The sequence below is a fragment of the Leuciscus leuciscus genome (assembly GCF_965113295.1).
Source record: "Leuciscus leuciscus genome assembly, chromosome: 15".
Lineage (NCBI taxonomy): Eukaryota > Metazoa > Chordata > Actinopteri > Cypriniformes > Leuciscidae > Leuciscus > Leuciscus leuciscus.
Window position 1 is genome coordinate 22,583,100 of NC_138739.1, and position 21,455 is coordinate 22,604,554.

At 34.8% G+C, this 21,455-nt stretch overlaps 3 protein-coding genes across 6 annotated transcripts; 2 read left to right on the top strand and 1 right to left on the bottom strand.

Annotated features, from left to right (window-relative positions):
* The first annotated feature begins 7 nt into the window (after positions 1-7).
* Positions 8-9,099, top strand: tbc1d20 (TBC1 domain family, member 20). The gene is made up of 8 exons (XM_082138030.1): positions 8-472; positions 2,595-2,780; positions 2,862-2,942; positions 3,020-3,206; positions 4,238-4,339; positions 4,515-4,656; positions 6,056-6,228; positions 6,303-9,099. The coding sequence occupies exons 1-8, from the start codon at positions 415-417 to the stop codon at positions 6,562-6,564; spliced, it is 1,191 nt and encodes a 396-aa protein (XP_081994156.1). The 5' UTR covers positions 8-414; the 3' UTR covers positions 6,565-9,099.
* rbck1 (RanBP-type and C3HC4-type zinc finger containing 1) lies at positions 6,631-18,151 on the bottom strand. Of its 3 annotated transcripts, none has more exons than XM_082138028.1 (13): positions 17,980-18,151; positions 16,558-16,610; positions 16,325-16,469; positions 16,138-16,234; positions 15,838-16,036; positions 15,654-15,751; positions 13,617-13,793; positions 12,634-12,794; positions 12,437-12,548; positions 12,172-12,351; positions 11,989-12,087; positions 10,328-10,471; positions 6,631-10,241 (listed from the first exon to the last, which is right to left on the bottom strand). In XM_082138028.1, the coding sequence occupies exons 2-13, from the start codon at positions 16,592-16,594 to the stop codon at positions 10,161-10,163; spliced, it is 1,530 nt and encodes a 509-aa protein (XP_081994154.1). In that variant the 5' UTR covers positions 16,595-16,610; positions 17,980-18,151; the 3' UTR covers positions 6,631-10,160. The 3 variants fall into 3 exon arrangements, with proteins under 3 accessions (XP_081994154.1, XP_081994155.1, XP_081994153.1); XM_082138029.1 differs by having other exon boundaries at positions 13,617-13,788; positions 15,652-15,751; positions 17,976-18,151; XM_082138027.1 differs by having other exon boundaries at positions 17,976-18,150.
* A 384-nt stretch (positions 18,152-18,535) lies between these two features.
* On the top strand, positions 18,536-20,889 carry rpp14 (ribonuclease P/MRP 14 subunit). Of its 2 annotated transcripts, XM_082138033.1 has the most exons (7): positions 18,536-18,641; positions 19,082-19,194; positions 19,304-19,388; positions 19,915-19,991; positions 20,262-20,340; positions 20,666-20,738; positions 20,854-20,889. In XM_082138033.1, the coding sequence occupies exons 2-6, from the start codon at positions 19,121-19,123 to the stop codon at positions 20,735-20,737; spliced, it is 387 nt and encodes a 128-aa protein (XP_081994159.1). In that variant the 5' UTR covers positions 18,536-18,641; positions 19,082-19,120; the 3' UTR covers position 20,738; positions 20,854-20,889. The 2 variants fall into 2 exon arrangements, with proteins under 2 accessions (XP_081994159.1, XP_081994158.1); XM_082138032.1 differs by having other exon boundaries at positions 20,666-20,889.
* The last annotated feature ends 566 nt before the right edge of the window (positions 20,890-21,455 follow it).

The following is a 21,455-nucleotide window of genomic DNA, read 5'->3' on the forward strand; positions in this document are numbered from 1 at the left end:
TTTGTTTTATTATCTTGGACTTTAATTTTGAATGGTTGCTAGGACCCCTCCTTTTGCCAATAAAACTACAACTCCCATAATCCTTCACTCACACGTAAACATTAACCCAGATGATACTACAGCTGGAGCTTCTGAAGCGGTTCACATCATGAAATGACACAAAAGAGACTCCGAGGTCCCGGTCGGTTCGGCGGAACGCACTGATTTAAAACCCTTGACATGAGTAAAAAAGACCGAAGAGACATATGCTTTTCATTCGACATGCGTTTACACAGCTAACGAGATGATGTGGCCTGTAGGTTAGCTGTCAAGCTAAAGGAAAAGCCCATCAGCTGTTCGCATTGCATTGAAATAAAATGATGTAGCTGCTAGCTGGACTTGAACCCGAGGAAAGGGACAGACATTAGCGACAGGATGAAGAAGTCACGCAGTGTCGGAGCTTCTTCCTCGCTCAATGGACTCGGAAAACAAGGTGTGTTTTATAGAAGTGTGTTTTATAGAAGTGTGTTCATTTATGACATGATGGGAGCTCTTACTGCTTTAACTGGCGATAAAAGATGAATGCTCGTTTCAATATTACAGTTTTTACTAAACTAATTTTAGAGTTTTGTATTTATGTTACGAGATAGAAAATATGGGAGTATGGAAATGGATTATCTATCTATCTATCTATCTATCTATCATACTGTCTATCATACGGTCACTCTATCAATCTATCCATCTATCTATCTAACATACTGTCGCTCTATCTATCTATCTATCTATCTACCATACTGTCTATCTATCATACTGTCGCTCTATCATTCTATCTATCTATATCTATCTGTCTATCACACTGTCAATCTATCATCTATCTAACATACTATCTATCTATCTATCTATCTATCTATCTATCTATCTACCATACTGTCTGTCTATCATACTGTCGCTCTATCATTCTATCTATCTATCTATATCTATCTGTCTATCACACTGTCAATCTATCATCTATCTAACATACTGTCGCTCTATCTATCTATCTATCTATCTATCTATCTATCTATCTATCTATCTATCTATCTATCTATCTATCTACCATACTGTCTGTCTATCATACTGTCGCTCTATCATTCTATCTATCTATCTATATCTATCTGTCTATCACACTGTCAATCTATCATACTATCTATCACAATGTCAATCTATCATCTATCTATCTATCTATCTATCTATCTATCTATCTATCTATCTATCTATCTGTCGCTCTATCTATCTATCACACTGTCAATCTATCCATCTATCTATCTAACATACTGTTGCTCTATCTATCTATCTATCTATCTATCTATCTATCTATCATACTGTTGCTCTATCTATCTATCTATCTATCATACTGTTGCTCTATCTATCTATCTATCTATCATACTGTCTATCTATATATAGAGATGGATCAATACATAAATATGTTGATATATAAATTATTCATATGTGTATTTGTCTGATAGATATAAGAATATTTAGAGTATGAGATATAGGCCTATATATATATACACTAGTCAACGTTTGAAGTGGATCAAAAAAGTTCACGGTATTGAACTTTGAATTTCAAAATTCATGTATAACTTTGATGAAAGGTTTTGATCCACTTCAAATGTTGACTACTGTATATAAAAAAATATAATTTTCTTTGGGTGTGTTAATAATTTATTTCTGCCTCATAATCCTTTAAATACATCTAATTGTTTTCCTGTGGGAGTGTCCTGTGACTTATCTTTTGTATTTACAGATCTTGTGCTCATTATTTCATATCTTAAGTACGTAGTCATAACATTATACATATTATATATATGTGACCCTGGATCACAAAACCAGTCTTAAGTAGCACGGGTATATTTGTGGCAATAGCCAACAAAACATTGTATGGGTAAAAATTATCGATTTTTCTTTTATGCCAAAAATCATAAGGATATTAAGTAAAGATCATGATCCATGAAGATATTTAGTAAATTTCCCACCTTAAATATATAAAAAAAATATTTTTGTGAGTGGATGCAGCACAATCGCCTATAGAAATGGACAACTTTAAAGGCGATTTTCTCAATATTTAGATTTTTCTGCACCCTCAGTTTCCAGATGTTAAAATAGTTGTATCTACGCCAAATATTGTCATATCCTAACAAACCTAATATCAATGGAAATATTATGTATTCAGCTTTCAGATGATGTATAAATCTCAATTTAAAAAAAAATACACATAAGACTGATTTTGTGGTCCAGGGTCACATATATAATATTATTCATCATACCCAAACATGTGGCATAATAGACTATGCTCTCTAAAAATATGTTTCACAAAAGCAGACTGCTTCATATGTTTGGGACGTGAGTGTATTTTGTAAGCCAGACTAAAGTAGTTAAAAAAAAGCCTTTTAATCTTACTGTCCCTCTGGGGAATGGCTGTTGTGTCAAAAAGACTTGCGCAAAAGAAGGAGAAAGGGTAAAGATCTTAGTCAACTTGTTCATTTCCAGTAAACTCTTGTGCTGAAGCACAATAAGTCAGTGCTGTAGGAGGTAACGCAGTATTCAGCCGCTGACTCCAGTCTTCATGTCTGCAGATGGCGAGTCCCGACGGAAGAGGAAGATGGCGGAGATCACGCAGGCCCTGAACATGACGCCCGTGGACGTGCCCGCTCTGAGGCGCATGGCCATCAGTGAAGGAGGTCTTCTGACCGATGAGATCCGCCGGCAGGTGTGGCCCAGGCTGCTCAACGTGTCTGTAGACAACATACCTGAGCAACTAGGTAAGACCGAACACTTAGGACATCCGAGGGAATTCACTTTCCGAAAGCCTTGCAGATGTAAATCAAGTTTTCATTCTTCAGAGACGGTGGATCGAGACAACAACAAGGACTTCAACCAAGTGCTTCTGGACGTCCAGAGATCCCTCAGACGCTTCCCTCCAGGTGAGCGCTGCTTCTTCCGGATCTGGAGCTGGTCTCTGTACATGTCTAAACTGCTTTAATGTGTTTAATGGACGCAGGGATGCCAGACGAGCAGCGGGAGGGACTTCAGGAGGAGCTGACTGATATTATTCTGCGGGTGCTCGTGAAAAACCCTCAGCTGCACTATTATCAGGGTTACCATGACATCGTGGTGACCTTCCTGCTGGTGCTCGGGGAACGACTCGCCACTGCCCTGGTGGAGAAACTCTCCACTCACCATCTCAGGTGGGCCAGGAACAGAAAAGAAACGGGTCCAGAACCTGTCTGGGACATATATATATATATATATTTATATATATATATATATAATTTTTTGCCAATTGTTTTGCATTCTGACATTGTTCAATATAATTAAGTGCAATTCCCTCTCACAAAAATTTCATTCTCAAAACTGTAATGTGAAAATATTATTATTTATTCTTAAATATTGTCTACATATATTTTGTTATATGTAATTTAAATATATTCATTATTATTTAAATGTTACATTAAATATTCTATATAATAATCTTTATTAATTAAATATTAAGTGCAATTTCCTCCAACAAAAAATCTCATTCTCATCACTAATGTAAAAATATATTATCATTATTATTATTATTATTAAATAAGTGAATTATATTCATTATTATTTAAATTGTAAAATATTTATTTTTACATTTATTTCGGTTAAAGATAATCAAGCTCAATTCCCTCCTACAAAAAAAATCTCATTCTCAGTGAGAAGCATATTAATATTATTATTTAAACTTTAAAATATTAATATACATCTTTTATTTATACATTTCTTGAATGTGCCCTAATTTATGCTGAAAATAAAGGGAACAAAATATTACTTCAGTTGCTGTATTATAGTAAGGTAAAACATCTTCTTAAAACAGCTTTTTTTTGGTAACACTTTACAATAAGGTTTCATTTGTTAACATTAGTTAATGTATTAACTAACATGAACTAACAATGAGCAATACATTTGTTACAGTATTTACTAATCTTTGTTAATGTTAGTTATTAAAAAATATAGTTGTTCATTGATTGTTCATGTTAGTTCACAGTGCGTTAACTGATGTTAACAAATACAACCTTTGATTTTAATAATGTATTAGCAAATGTCAAAATTAGCATTAGCAAAGATGAATAAATACTGTAGAAGTATTGTTAACTAAAGTAGTTAACTAATGAAACCTGATTGTAAAGTGTTACCTTTTTTGTTTTAATGTCTAAATAGATATTGTTCATGCATCTAACTTGCATTTCAGGGACTTTATGGACCCCACTATGGACAACACCAAACACATCTTGAACTACCTGATGCCCATCATCGAGAGAGTGAACCCTGAAGTGTACGACTTCATGCAGCAGTGAGTATACGCCCCTTTTTGTTTGCTTTTTATGTTTGCTTTGTATGTTTGTGCTGAAGCACAATGGTTTGATTGATCCTGTTTGGTCATCATTATGTACCATGTGAAAGAATGATGAGCGATGTTCTTTATTCACATGAGTAGTTTGAGATAAGCATCTTTATTTTCTCAACAGAGCTGAAGTGGGCACGATTTTCGCCCTCAGCTGGCTCATCACATGGTTCGGACACGTGCTGTCAGATTTCCGCCATGTTGTCCGGTTGTACGACTTCTTCCTGGCCTGCCATCCCCTCATGCCTATATACTTTGCTGCTGTGGTACGTTTGCGTTTGTTTGACTCTTTGTCATCATCAAAACCCTCTTCTGAGTCTCTGGTTTCTGATATTCAGCAGAAATGGGTCAGCAGTTTCACTGCCACCGCATTAGCAGCTATTTTTAGGCCGTGTTGTTGAGTCTGAATAAATAATTGACACATTCTCTCATGTCGTGATGAACAATAAAGTACTGTGTTCAGAATCTGCAGTCTGCCTAAACTTCCAGACATGGAGTTTTGATGTATGGTAACTAAATACTAATAGACTATGGAGTAGTTTTAAAAAGAAAAAAAATTATATTTTGTATAAAAGAAATTAAGCCTATTCTTAGGACCATTAAGATTTTGTGCATTGTGACATTAATTTGATTATTATTATTATTTCATTTTCCACCTAATTGTTAGTGACCTACTGTAATGTAAAAAAAAGTTAAATGAATTTTCTTTAATGTCAAGGGTAGAAAATTCTCATCATTACTGTGACATAAAACAGGATATTATTTAATAATTTAAAAAGCATTGACATTACCATAACATTAACAAGATATTATAAAAAAAAAAAAAAAAAATCATTGTCAATAGCATAATGCAAAATAAAATCATTGTTATTTAATATTTAAAAAAATTCATTGTGATTACGTAACATAAAATGGAATATTTAGAAAAATATGTATTACCATAATACAAAAAAAATCTCATTGTCATTACCATGCCATACAGTTGGATATTAATTAATATATTTTAAAAAAAATCTAAGTCATTGCCATAATGCAATTAGATATTATTTAAAAAATAAAAAAAGATTATTACCATAATGCAAAAAATGTCATTGTCTTTACCATGCCATACAATTAGATATCCAATATATATATATATATATACTAAATCCAATAGTCATTACCATAATGCAATTTTATATTATTTAATATTTTGAAAAACATAAAAAATTGCAAAAATGTTATTGTCATTACCATTACATAAAATGGGATGTTATTTAATACATAAAAAATGTCATTACCATAATAAAAAACATCTAATTGTCATTATCATAATGCAGCAAAAAACAAACATTTTTATTAACGTACCATAGATACTCATTACCATGATGAAAAAAAAATTGTATTTCTTATTATTGTATCGATCACATATTGTATTGTATTTAATATAGTAAAAATCTCATTTTTATTATCGTAATAAAAAAAAAAAAATTATTCTAATTAATATTTTTCTAGTTAATTTTTAATGTACATTTTTAGAGTATATTAATACTACTATTAAAACCCAAGCTGTAAGATTCAATAGAAATCCAAACACACAACAGCAAAGAAATTCTCTCACATTCATTGGTTGTCCTTGTGTCCTGTGTAATTCTCCTGGTATCCAGCGTTGTTTTCTTCCTGCAGATCGTGCTGCATCGAGAGGAGGAGGTGCTGGACTGTGAGTGTGACATGGCCATGATGCACCATCTCCTGTCCCGAATCCCACAGGACCTGCCGTACGAGACTCTGATCAGCCGCGCGGGAGATCTGTTCGTTCAGTTCCCTCCGTCTGAGCTGGCCAGAGAGCGCAGTCAGCAGTGAGTCTATCAGCCTTGCTCTGAAGGGGTTTCTCACAGCAACAAATATCTCACAAACCATTCTCTCTGTCCAGAACCGCCGTCTCCACCTTCAAAGACTTTGAGCTGGCGTCGACGCAGCAGCGCCCGGACACGGTTCTCCGGCAGAGACGGATGGAGCAGCAGAAGCGCACGCTGGAGGCCCAGCGCAGCACCGTAGCCGTCGTGCAAACCACGGGACGCCGCTTCATGAGGCTAGCGGTCATGGGTTTGACTGTGGCGTTGGGGGCCGCAGCTTTAGCCGTGGTAAACTCTGCCCTGGAATGGGCTCCTAAGCTAGACTTACTCTTCCCGTGAAGAAGCCAATCGACAGCACACAATAACAGCGTCTCAATTTGAGGACTGAATGTTTGTTATTTCGCCTTTCTTTTTTTTCTTTTTTGTATTTATATACGAGTCAGACTAATGAATAAAATATTGTGCGTATGGTTATTCTAATTAAACAAGTTTTTTTTCCCTAGAGTCTGAAATGAAAGGAAAATGTTTCCTGGATCCACAAGAACGTCAATCATTGTGTCGAGATAAATGTACAGTAGAGGTATGTACACTCCACGGCTCATTCATGAAACACGATCTGTGCACATTTTTGTGTAAATCATCTGTAGACGTCAGACTTTTTACATAAGAATGCTTTTACGAATAATTGAAATTCATGTGCAACAGCATTCATGTACATTGGTCATACAACAATTTTTATGTAAATTGTCAAATTAAATTAAACAATTTTGTAATTAGTTCTTCTTTTTCGAAAGTTCATTTACATTGATCGTAAACCAATTTTTATGGAAATTTTTAATCAAATGCAATAATTTAGTAATAATAGTTTGTTTTTGTTTCAAAAATGTATATACATTTGAAATTCATCTAAAAACAACCAAAATGTACATTGATTGTCAAGCTATTTTTACTTAAATTGTCTCATTCAATTCAATGCGGAAATTTACACACAGTAAGAATACCTTGACAAACAATGTACATTTTTGTTTTTGTGCATGAATTTAAACTCAATCATTATGTAGATGGTTTTGTAAATTGTTGCATTCGCTTAAATGCGACGGCTTTGTCAAAACTAAAACTTTGTTTTGCATACAATATACAAGTTTCACATGTGAATTTCAAAACAAAATCTCACTTAAACTATCATTACATTGTTGAATTCAATTCAGTGTGATAATTTACATAAAAATTGTTTTACTAACAATGTACATGAACCTTTAAAACAAAAAAAAACGTAATTGCTTAATTGTGGCATTCAATTCAATGCGAAAATTTACATAAGGATGATTTTACGAGCTATGCACATAACTAACGTAATTTATGACATTCATGTACCTTGCTCGTAATACAATTTGTATGTAAACTGTGACTGAATTGAATGTAACAATTTAGTAATCATAGTTTTTGTTTTCAAATTCATGTACAAAATATGTATGTATACATGTGTTTTTACGTAAATTTTCAGACTAAATTCACTACAACAATTTACTTAAGACTTATTTTATGAACTATGTACAGAATATTTTAAGGGAGTTTTTGTTTTGAAATGAATGCACAAAAAAGCATTCATGTACATTGTTCGTAAATACATTTTTACGTAAATTTTCACACTAAAGTTAATGCAACAGTTTATGTAAAAATGCTTTTATGAACCGTGTACATAACGATAGTTTAAGAGATTTCTTTTGTTTTGAAATTCATCTACAAAAACATTCACATTTATCAAACTATTTTTCTATAAAATGTCAAAGTGAAGTGAATACAAGAGTTTACGCAATTATGCTTTAATGAATGTTGTACAAGTCCTTTGTAAAACCATCCATTTTGCGGCAATTTACATTTTGCTTTTACAAGCAAAGTATGTAAAGTTTTTGTTCTGAAATTCATGTACAGAAACAACATTCAAACAAAAACGGTTGATATACATTGTTTGTAAAGTCATTCTTATGTAAATTTCCCAAAAAATTACATTACAAATGATCTATGCAGAAATTTGCTTTACTTGTGTTTCATGATTGAGCTGCTATGTGTTTTATTTAAAAATATATATATATCTATTGAGACCAAAATATTTTAGAGCCCCTGTTCATAGAATTAGAAATTTATTTGGTTCAGGGCCCCTTATTGGAAGGAATCGAATTAGTTTTGAGTACGTAAAATCTTAGGTAAGAAGCAATTATAAAACAGCAGTGAATGAAGAGTCATTTTATTATGTTCACAATTTCTATGTTAATGTTTCTGAAGTTAATTTTTTCACTACATTTCAGTTTTTTCTTCTCCAAATCACCTTAATTGCAGTATTATAATTTTTTTTAGTGATAAGTGCTAATCTTGGTACATAACGTACATTTTTCATGAATCTCAGAGCTGGAATTGAAACCACTTAAGTAACTTAAGCTGATCAACAAACTTGAGATATTCTGGAGTGTGTAAATGATAAACGTGAAATACTTAAAGTAGTTTCTGTAATTTAACTCCAGGTAAGTGTTGAATCATGGCACATTTGTTATTTTTATTTTTTAAATGCTGTTCACAACTGATCGTTTCCACTTAACATCTAAGCTTAGAGTAACATCCAAGTGGATATTTTCCATTATTCTTATATTGCTGAATCATGATTTATTAAAATAACATGCTGCCATCCACACAATACTACTGTATGACTACATAATCACTGCTTTGATTTTGCATTAATTTTGCACTAAAGAACATGCTTCTTTCTTATTTGTTTGCACTTTGAGAGATTGTTATAAGTTGTCTCTGGTTCGCTGAAGTTAATGTCTCACATTTGACCATGTTGCTAAATATGTTTCAATAAAATGAAAAGTAAAACGATCTGTGTAGAAGAGATTTGTTCATTTGGATAAATTCAACATATTAAAGGCACACTATGCAGTTTCCGTTTTTGTCAAACAGCGCCCCCTAGAGTCGCTGTGGAGTTCTTGTATTTAACGTTACTGTCGTAAATACGTTTCTCGTTTTCTTTTCCTTGACTCTTCCGACCGCGCTTTCTTCGTTTTCTTCGTCGACTCTGCCACGATTACTACAAGTTCGTTTACCATCGAAATGATTTCAAAGCTGTTATATTAAGGTACAAATCTTGCATAGTGTGCCTTTAAGGAGATCAAAAAATCATGTGAATTGGCTCCATTATTTTGTATACCAGCTTTATTGAATCTATTGTAAACAAAAGAGAACAGAATGATAATGCTTTGACATGTTTTTTTTTTTTTTTAAATAGCAATATGAGGAAAAACCTGTATTCTGAAAATTATATTACAACTTTATTTTCATTTTTAATTGATATATCAATAATTATGACAATTGAGGGTTTTTCTTTTTTATATATATATAATTTGATTACAATCCACTCCATTTTATGCATTTGTTGTGAATTTGAGTTAATCTTCAATGTGTCGTTTTTTTTTTTTTTTTAACAGTTTGATTTATTCCTTCATCATGCCATATTGCATGTTCTACTACGATTTTACAACAAAACATCTTTGGATTATAAACAAAAAATCAAGATACAACAATAAGAAGTCTTTTCTCTTACAATAGCATTGCACAAAGTCCCAGAGCATCAAGTCGCCAGAAAATAGTAGTGATTAAACACAATTAAAGCATTTTTAAAAATGTCACTTTTTCATCCTATAAAAGCTCAGATACATTTAATTTTGTAAACACGTTCTGAATCTTTAGTCCTGGAACATATCGTTAAATCTGATTGATGTGCCAGTGATATGACTAGAGAAAGTGAACGTTTTAAAGGTACAACCACAACTGCGGCACATTAACCTCACCTGGATTATTTTAAGGAGTTTCGTAAGTGTTGTTTTACTGTAGCGCAGGTTTTTGCTTGTTGAAGAAGCAGCGTTCAGATATGCCGCCAGTGTTCAGTGGCAGTTCTGGCACTGCGGATGGCAGAGGACTCCGTTGGCTCGACATCTGCAACCACCCGACGTGTCTCCGGTACCCTGAGGAGTCAAAACCAGGTCTAGGTTAACCATATCTGATGCTTGTGAATCACTGAACGAATGAATCATGTAGTTTGGTGTCCGACCTTTGGTCCCCATCGGGCTTGTTTAGTCACCCAGCAGATCTCGGTCTTACACATCAGACAACAGATCCAGTCACAGCCGTCTTTCTTCTGGACGATCACCTGACATTTTGGACAGTTCATCGCCTCGCCGTTCTTCAGGAGTTGCTGGAATGGAAACCGGTTGACAGGTAACGAACATTTTAACGTTAATTCTTTAAAATCTCAAAAATCTGAAACATGCAACACAACCAATGTAATCCGATTCCAGAACACATTAACTATAAATCAGCTCTTTTCAGTGAATCAAACACATTCAGCACAACAAATTTAATCCGATTCCTAAACAAATGACTCTTATGAAATGGTTCTTTTCAGTGAATCAAACACATTCAGCACAACAAATTTAATATGATTCCTAAACAAATGACTCTTATGAAATGGTTCTTTTCAGTGAATCAAACACATTCAGCACAACAAATTTAATATGATTCCTAAACAAATGACTCTTATGAAATGGTTCTTTTCAGTGAATCAAACACATTCAGCACAACAAATTTAATATGATTCCTAAACAAATGACTCTTATGAAATGGTTATTTTCAGTGAATCAAATGCACACAGTGCATGAGCAGTCGTGGCCTAATGGTTAGAGTCAGACTGGTAACCCAAAGGTTGCAGGTTTGATTCTCAATACCAGCAGGAAATGACTTAAGTGCACTTGAGCGAGGCACCTAACCCCCAATCGCTCCCCGGGCGCAACCGCAAAATGGCTGCCCTCTGCTCCGGGTGTGTGTCCACGGTTTGCAGTGTGTGTGTGTGTTCACATATCACTTTCACACACAGTGTGACCAGTGTAGTCTGATTCCTAATGACTCCCATGAATCTGCACTTTTTTGTGAATCAAACATTGTTTACGCTGTGGATATGTTTGATTCAATAAAAAGAGACGATTCAATAGAGTCATTTGTTCAGGAATCAGACTACATTGGTCACACTGTGTGTGTCTGATTCACTGAAAAGAGACAATTCATTAGAGTCTTTTTTTTTTTAATCAAATTACATTGGATGTGCTGAATGTGTTTGATTCACTGAAAAGAGATTATTTATAAGAGTCACTCATTCAGGAATCAAACATTAGCTTTTTAAGTGAATCAAACACATACAGCTTGACCAATGTTGAGTCCCAAACAAATTACTCTTATGAATCTGTACTTTTTAGTGTATCAAACACATATAACGCGACCAATGTAGTCTAATTTCAATTTATTATTAATAGATAATTATTGTACATTTATGTCAATAAAAGCTTAAATTAAATCTGTTCATCATATAAAGATCATGTCTCTTCAGAAAAATTTGGACTAAACCACTCTATTCATATAGATACGTTTTACGATCTCTTTATGAACTTTTTGAAGAATCAAATTGTCATTTGCGAAGCTGTCAGTGGAAGGACAGAAAGCTCTCAGATGTAATCAAAAGATCTTCATTTCTGTTCCGAAGATGAACAAAAGTCTTACGGGTTTGAAACGACATGAGGGTGAGGAATTAATAACAGAATTTTCATTTTTGGGCAGACTATCCCTATAACAATTCCCATCCCTAGTGGGCGCTGTTTCAATAACTTCAATAGCTTCAAATATTAACAAAAACAGTTTGAAACAAATGAGTTTTCCACCCACATCCAGCATCTGCGTGGTCTGCAGGGCTGCGTCGTCATTCTGCGCTCGTATTCGCAGGTCGTCCTGGTACTGCTGGCAATTCATTCCCTTGTGAATAGCCTTGGAAAAAACACACACAGTCTTTTAAGTCACCGTAACATGCACCTAAAAACTGGACGTGAACTAAACAAACGTGATATTCACCTTGCAGAGGAGGCAGTTCGTCTCATGACAGATGTCACACGTGAATTCGTTGACGTCATCTTCGAAGATGCACCAGCCGGCGCAGTCGGGCGTTTTGCAGTGGTAACTGTTCTCACTGCGCGACTCTGCGATGTTCAGCCTCAGTTCCAGAAACTTCTGGTACTCGTCCTGAGAGAGAAGCTGGTGGGAAACAGTAGGGTTTGGTGTGTTTATCAAGTGAACCGCAATAAGTCAAGGTTCAATGATACTGCATTTATGATCTTACTGATTTGATTTCTCGATCTTGAAGTATGCAGTTACAGGAATAAGCGTCGTCTCTATATGGACAGGCCACCTCGGCATCCGTGCAGTTCAGGACGGTTTCCTTCAGACACTCCCTGTAGGATAAACAGAAGTTGTATTTTAGACTATGTTTCAGTTGTACTTCCTGTTTACAGTAACAATTGAACAGTCTTATATGACCTGCAGAAGCTATGCAGGCACTCTCTCAGCACGGCGCCCTCTCCTGGCATGATGGTGCAAATGCAGATGGCACAATCCAGTTGATCTATGTTCCCCACCAGACTCTGGGAATCTGTTTCCAGGAGTTCTTGGAAATTCTTCTTTCGTTCTTCTATCAGAGACTGAATGGACACAGCCACATGTGTTATGTTTGTGTGTGTGGTTTTTTTTTTGTATTATGTCAAAATGCTAAAAGATTCCTTTTAGAATTAATATCATAATGTGGATCTAATCCTAAAAGACGCTATCCTAAGATAAGAATTTATCCTATGGAAAAGAATATAATTAAATTAAATTATTATTATTTTTATGTGTGATTTAATAATTAATGAATAATAATTAATACATTTAATATTTTAGATTTGATATATGTATTTAATTTATAAAAATATATGTATTCTTTGAAATCCTGAAAGAGTTTCTTTGTCTTCTTATGAATGTGTCGTAATATAATTACATATGGCATTTTTCCTATTGGTAAATATAAAAGCCTAATTTGGAAACAACTGATCCACATGATAAAAAAAGATACAATGGCAATCCTCTTTTTTATTTTATTTTTTATTCAGGACTGTATAAAATTAAATTGCTTCAATTTGCTTCATTAGTTTGCTTTAATGAATAAAACAGTAGTTTGTTTTATCATTTAGTCAACAACAAAATGAAAAATGCTTTTTGTGATGCAAAGTAAACAGAAAAGAATCCACTTAAACACTTTCAAACCAGTGTATTACACAAATAAATTGTTTGAAAAGTGAAGGAGTTTGAAAACTTTCTAAATGTTCGTTGTTTTCACTTTCCATTGATCCACTGATCTTTTTCTACTGTAAAGCTTTGTAGATGCAGTCATACGGTTAGCTACTTTCAGAGTTTGTTCCACAGGTGTAACCCTGGTGTATTTGGAGTGGTTTTGTAGTCCAGTATGTTGTGTCCTCTCATCTAACCTGCTCGTACTGCAGGCGGGCGAGTTCCTCCTGCTGGAGTCTCCTGGTTTCTGCCTGGTCCGGCTGGTACAGATCCGGCACTGTATAGTTCTCAGGTCTCGCCGTGCTGCACATCTCGCACCCCGGACGTGTAGGTTTATTCAGGTATGTGCACTCGGGACATGACCAACCAACCATCTAGAAAACCAAACACAATGATTATAATTACGAGATTCATCAGAAGCTAGAGCGACAACATGATAGATAGAGCGACAGAATGATAAGAGCAAAAAATAGAGATAGATTGTGCAATAGATAGAGTGACAGACGTACAGATAGACATAGAGACAGACAGAGAATGACAGACAGACAGATAGATAGAGCGACAGACAAATAGATAGAGAGATAGATAAATGGAGGGATGGATAGAGCGACAGAATGACAGACAGATAGATAGATGGATAGACAGACAGAATGATAAGAGCAAAAAATAGAGATAGATTGTGCAATAGATAGAGTGACAGACGTACAGATAGACATAGAGACAGACAGAGAATGACAGACAGACAGATAGATAGAGCGACAGACAAATAGATAGAGAGATAGATAAATGGAGGGATGGATGGATGGATAGAGCGACAGAATGACAGACAGATAGATAGATGGATAGACAGACAGATAGACAGACAGACAGACAGATGGATAGACAGACGGATAGAGAGATGGATAGACAGACGGATAGACAGATGGATAGACAGACGGATAGATAGATGGATAGACAGACGGATAGACAGACAGATAGAGAGATGGATAGACAGACGGATAGACATAGATAGACAGATGGATAGATAGATAGAGAGATGGATAGACAGATAGATAGACAGATGGATAGACAGACAGACAGATAGATAGATAGATAGATAGATAGATAGATAGATAGATAGATAGATAGATAGATAGATAGATGGACGGACAGATGGACAGACAGATGGACAGACAGATGGACAGACAGATGGACAGACAGATGGACAGACAGATGGACAGACAGATGGACAGACAGATGGACAGACAGATGGATAGATAGACAGACGGATAGATAGATAGATAGATAGATAGATAGATAGATAGATAGATAGATAGATAGATAGATAGATAGATAGATAGATAGATAGATAGATAGATAGATAGATAGATAGATAGATAGATAGACAGATAGACAGACGGACAGACAGATGGATAGACAGACGGATAGATAGATGGATAGATAGATGGATAGACAGACGGATAGACAGACGGATAGAGAGATGGATAGACAGACGGATAGACATAGATAGACAGATGGATAGATAGATAGACAGATAGAGAGATGGATAGACAGATAGATAGACAGATGGATAGACAGACAGATAGATAGACAGACAGACAGATAGATAGATAGATAGATAGATAGATAGATAGATAGATAGATAGATAGATAGATAGATAGATAGATAGATAGATAGATGGATAGATGGATAGATGGACGGACAGATGGACAGACAGATGGACAGACAGATGGATAGACAGATGGATAGACAGATAGATAGACAGACAGATAGATAGATAGATAGATAGATAGATAGATAGATAGATAGATAGATAGATAGATAGATAGATAGATAGACAGACAGACAGACAGACAGACAGATAGACAGATGGATAGACAGACAGATGGATAGATAGACAGATACAGACATAGATAGAGAAACAGACAGATGGATGGATGGATGGATGGATGGATGGATGGATGGATGGATGGATAGACAGATACAGACATAGATAGAGAAACAGATGGATGGATGGATGGATGGATAGATAGACAGACAGATAGACAGATGGATAGACAGACAGATGGATAGATAGACAGATACAGACATAGATAGAGAAACAGACAGATGGATGGATGGATGGATGGATGGATGGATGGATGGATGGATGGATGGATAGACAGATACAGACATAGATAGAGAAACAGATGGATGGATGGATGGATGGATGGATAGATAGACAGACAGATACCTGAGGTTTAGGAGGTAGAGGAGGAGGAGGAAAATCGGCTCCTCTGGCGAGCAGCTCTGGTGAGCGTTGAGGTCGGGGGACGATGTTCTCTATTATAACTGTATTAAGAAAGACATGCGGTTCAGTAAACTTATGTTTCATATACAAGCTGCAATTTTTTTTATTAGAAATATAGTCTCGATACCATCAATCCGTCTGTCCTGTTTCTCTTTTCTCTCTTGTTCGCGGCTCAGTTGGGCAGTCTGTGCTGAGCGGATGAAGAGGAAGGCCGAATCATCATGGTTTCGGACTCCATAATTATACAGGGTGTCTTTGTCCTGCGCGAGACGCTTCCCGATCACCCAGCGCTGGAGGGCCGGGTGGAAGCCGTAGTCATTATTGATCTGGAACACAAATATATCTATGCATTTAGTATGTCTATTATTTTGGGTTTCGGTTTCAGAGAAGAGTTTTCCTTCTCACGTCCATCACTAACACTCTTTACCTTCTCTTTGAGCTCTGAGACTGTCATGTAGACTGGAACCAGCACTGTTATTGGGATGTGGGCATCTGATACGGCGTCCGCCACTCCTACTCTCAGTCTGCCGCCACACAAAGCCAAACACAACCATGGTTACGTATGCTCAGTGTTTCAGTGTTTCTCGTGTGATGGAACCGGTCTGACGGCATACCTGATGCTGTCTTTAGAGTACGCATCTGGATTTATTTTGACACACACGGGGAGTTTCAGGTCCAGAAGTCGATCCAGGTGTTTAGTGGCTTCTTCTTTGTCTCTGGAGTTGATGGCGTCACTCAGCAGTTGAGCGGCGTCCTCCGCTGCCATGGTAACATAAGGCATTTTGCTGTGTCAAAATATGACTTGTGATATTTACATTTACTGCATAATATATTTACTAACACTCACCTTCTATTATATTTGTAGAGGCATCTAGGGCAGCCATGCTTTAATCTTGAAAGCTTGTTAAAAAAGAGAAGCAATATGTTTTTTTTTATATTATATCCAAATATATATAATTGTATATGTCCCCCCCCCCCCCCCCCAAAAAAAAGCAATATCATGGTTTAAAAGAAAAACCATGATTTTGAACAATAACACAACAGTGCTACTGTTATCTCACAGTGAGAAGTACAACAAAAAATTAGCTTTAGACATATATGTGCATACTAAAAAAAGTTTTAAATAGATTAAATATTTATATATATAATTTTTATGTCATATCACATCATATCGTATCATATCATATCAATCATATCATTGTCCAAAAAACAGCAATAAGTTTTAGACAAAAAATTTAAATAGTTAATATATTTAAATAAATATATTTAAACATTTTAAAATTAAATAGAAATAAATATTAATAAAATTAATTGTAAATATTGTATTATATTATATATATACAGCAATACGTTTAAAATTTTTATTAAAATTGTTTTAAATAGTTAATTTATATAAATATATTTTAATATTTTTTAATAAAATAAAATTGTATAAATATTAATAAAAACATTTTAAATATATTATATTAACATTGCAATAAGTTTTAGTTTCAGACTTTTTTTAAATAGTTAATATATTTAAGTAAATATATTTTTATATTTTTAAATTAAATAAAAAAAATTAACAAAATAAATTAAATATACTGTGTATTATATTATATTAAAAGATATATTACAGTATATGTCCAAAATAACAAGCAATATTTGTAGATATTGGATCACAAAAAAGTACTGTGCTTATACCATGGTATTTTTATATGCTCTGCACTGTAAAAAGTGGTAACCTGCAACTGTTACATTAAAGAGCTATTTCTAACTGATTTAATCGATAACATTTAGGTTTGCTGGTATACATTTATCTTGGTTCAGTGATGTTAAATCATATTTTGATAGTTAATTTTGATGTTTCCGTGTGGTAGGCTACCATGATCATATACCTATTTTATTTAATTACATTATATTACATGCCTATTGAAGAATACTTTTTCTGCAACTTTTTTTATTGACATTTTGCACCAGTTGAAATTCAGTCCATTAAAGTATTCTAACAATTGGCATGTACCATTATGATTCGTACATGTTCAAAAAACATGGCAGGGCCAAGGTACTATTTCTTAGAGTAATTTATAACTAAATCATAATAGAAATAAGTAAATATGAATACAAATCTTTTTGCATACATCCAAGAAATGGCATAAAAAGTGCATTGTGTATTCTTACACTATCTGTAAAATTTGACAACCTTAACAACCGCAAACATAAAACATGCGCTCGTTCAGCACAACAGCAGCGACAGTAAAACAAATATGACGAAAAAAAACTTACCAACCATAGGACAAATGTAATAAAACACTCTTCGTGTCGTATCTGTGTGTTTTTATCTCGACGCTGTTAATTAAAACCTCCGTGGTATTCTCAAAACAGGGGAAATTTAGAGGAATGAAAAGTGAAACGAAGTTGCTTCAGGAAGTCCCAGTCAGCGCTGTGAGAAAGTCTCGAGAGGTTGTGCAACTCCATCAAACACAGATGCGGAAAACACACTCGGCTGATATTTAGTTCACTGTAGTATCTATGTTGTACATTTATGCTATATAATAAAATTAATTAAAATAATTATAGTTTTTATCAAAAAAATGGCTAATATAAAAATACAAAGAACTTAAATTAAAGTCCCCGTGAAGTCAAAATTAATGGGTTTTTTTACTTTTAGTATGCATTTGTTATCTATAAGCTAAACAAAATATTAGTAGCTGAAAATCTTAATTGAAATGTGGCCAAAAGTAGTCATAATAAAAAAGTTAGCAGCAAATGTGACTGCTTTCGTTGAAATAGTGTTGTGAAAATATAAAATTTATTTTTTAGATTTACTCTGTGTTTTTCCCCCAACATTTGTTGACTTTTATCGAGGTGTTCTCGCGAGATTTGACAGCGCGAGAGGGTGCATGGCGCTCTGCGTGCTCTGAATGAAGGACAAACACAGCCTGTAATTCTGTGAGTTTATCAGTTTTTAGACCTCTAAACAGTTGTTTGATTGCATAATTCAATGTAAATTGTTTTTTTTGAGCGGTTGGAGGCTCTTTAAATCTGTAGTTTACGAATTTTTGGGGGTTTGTTGTAGCAATACAGACCTTGCACGTGACCTGGAAGAAACTGATCTTCCCAATAATGCTTATTACTTTGATAAGTCACCTTTATAAAGAATATTGTGTCAGTACTATGATACAATGATTGTATTAAATGGTAATACCATGTTGCTTTCTCATATACCTGGTTGTTACTTAATAATTACCGTATTTATTTAGCATGGTTGAATATGCAACTTTAAACAGACATCTCTGTGACAACTTCTGCCATTGACATACCTTGATTCTTGTAGTATCAGTACTGAAAATGCATCGATCTTAATGAGTTCATCTCTTTCTTAATTCTAGCACACCATCTGAAAGGATTTCTGTGTCAAACTACAAGTTATGGAGGAACCCTCAAAGTTTGAGCGATATGTTTACAAAAATGCTTCTGTTTATCATTATATGAAAATATCTCTGTAAGTGTCATGATACAGGTCAGTTTTGATCTGGTTAGTTTTATTACAGTCTTTAGATGGTGAACATAAAATGGTCGAAACATAAAAATCTTCTTTTCTTTATTTTTAGGGTTTTGGCGAATGGAAACAGAAATATTTCTTCAGCAGATTTCAAACAAATGATCATTTGTGGACTCAAAGAACTTTACGGAGAGGTGAGCATAGTATGGCTCAACCATGTAGGAATATGGTTTCTATAAAGTCTAGTAAATGTTCACAATTCAAATGTAACATTGATGCAGATTTTTGATACTTAAAAATGTGTGAAATCTGAAATAATATTTTTTTAGTTTGTTACATTTTAATACTTTGCTAAAATTCATAATTATTTTCATACAAAAATATGCTGAAGGTACAAACCCAACTTCAAGGACAAATATTTTGGATAAGCAGTGAATGCATAATACATTGTGAATTGTTCATTTAATTATAAATGATTCCAAATAAATAAAATAACAACAACTTCTGTAATAAATACAGTGAATTTTTATTTGCAGATGGAGACTATTTACACCCCTAATAAAATTGTTTAAAGATGTTTTATTTATATATAAAAAAAACATATAATTAAACTTAATTTTCTTTGTTGTATAAGTATGTGCTGTAGTCAGTAGTCTCTTTTGACTTTATCCTGCTTTCTGACTGTTTCTGATGCATAATCATATTTCTTCTGTATGGCAGATTGGAGCTTCTATTCCATTTGATCTGCTGAAGTTTGATGAGAACCAATTGACCGGCATACTACGAGTGTACAACAGGTAAGTCATGTTCCTAGTACAAATCTTGAACATTTAGGCCAAAGTGTTTAAGGATGGTTTAATTGAAGTACAGAGCTGTTTATGAACTTGGGGTATCCCTCTGGGCTTGAGTTTGGGACCGTTTAAATTAAGTTTTTTTTTTTTTTTTGTAGGAATAAGTATCTGAAACACTGAGCGAACTATTTTTTCTGAAATGAATAAACACTTATGGATTTGTCCCACCCATCTAATGATGTTCATTCTTAATATTCTGTTGTTTCTCAATCTCAGTGGCCTGGTGAAATTGTGGAGTGCATTAACGTTACTGGGATCATATCAAAATGAGGCATGTGCATTGAGAGTCACACAGGTACGTTTTTCCCAGTATTACGTCTGAAGCTGATTCAACATTTAATGAGCCCTGAGTCTGCATTCTTTTAATTCGCACTGGATTTCAGTAAAGAGCTTGTGGATCAATTGTATCTCTGCCAGGAATGACTCAACATAATTTTAACGTGGCTATTGGCAGTCTGTCAGCCAAACTGTGTGTACTTTGCAATTTGCGTCAGAAAGGCGGTTACTGTGGTGGCTGTTTATCTCATTTTAGATTCTGAAACTCATTTAACTTCTAATCTGTGTCATAGACATCTGTTTTGAATGCAACTCTTATGTTCTTTTTTTATTTATCATTGCAGGTATCGCCATTTTTGTTAGCACTGTCTGGGAATAGCCGTGAGCTGCAGTTTGGAGACCAGTTGACATCGTGAGGTGGGCCTACAAAAAAAATACCTTGGAAAAATGACGTCCTTTCTTAGAAGTATTTTCAACAGAAATATATACCATATTGTCAACTCAGCACTGACAGTTCCTGCATCCCTCACAGTGGGGCACAGGTCGCTTTACATTGGTGAACGGGCCTCACTAAGCAAAACATTCAGCGCCAGAGACGTCGCACTTTTTGCTGAGCTGACAGGGGACACGAATCCTCTCCACCTCGACCCAGAGTACGCCAAAACGACCTCTTTTGAGACCCCCATTGTTCACGGAGTTCTGATTAACGGTCTGATCTCAGCAGTTATTGGGACAAAGTTGCCCGGTAAAGGCTGCGTGTTCCTCTACCAGGAAATACGCTTTCCGGCGCCTCTCTACATTGGAGAGGAGGTTGAGGCGGAAGCGGAGGTTAAAAAGATCAAAATGTCCTTCGCTTTTATTTCTGTTTCCTGCGCTGTCAAAGACAAAGTGGTCATGGAGGGAGAGGTCATAGTGATGATGCCGCAGAATGGAGAGCAATTGTGAGGAATGCTGCCGTTCAGTTTTTGTGTTTATGTTCCAGATATGCTGCCAGGAATTAAAAGTTCTTTCTTGCTTATTTTTGTTCTTTTGAAATGTGACGCTCACTCAAAGATTTAATATTCATTGCTTTTGTTCTCTTAGGTGCAGTTTAAATAAACTGTGTGAGAAAATAACTTGACTTGACTGGTGTGG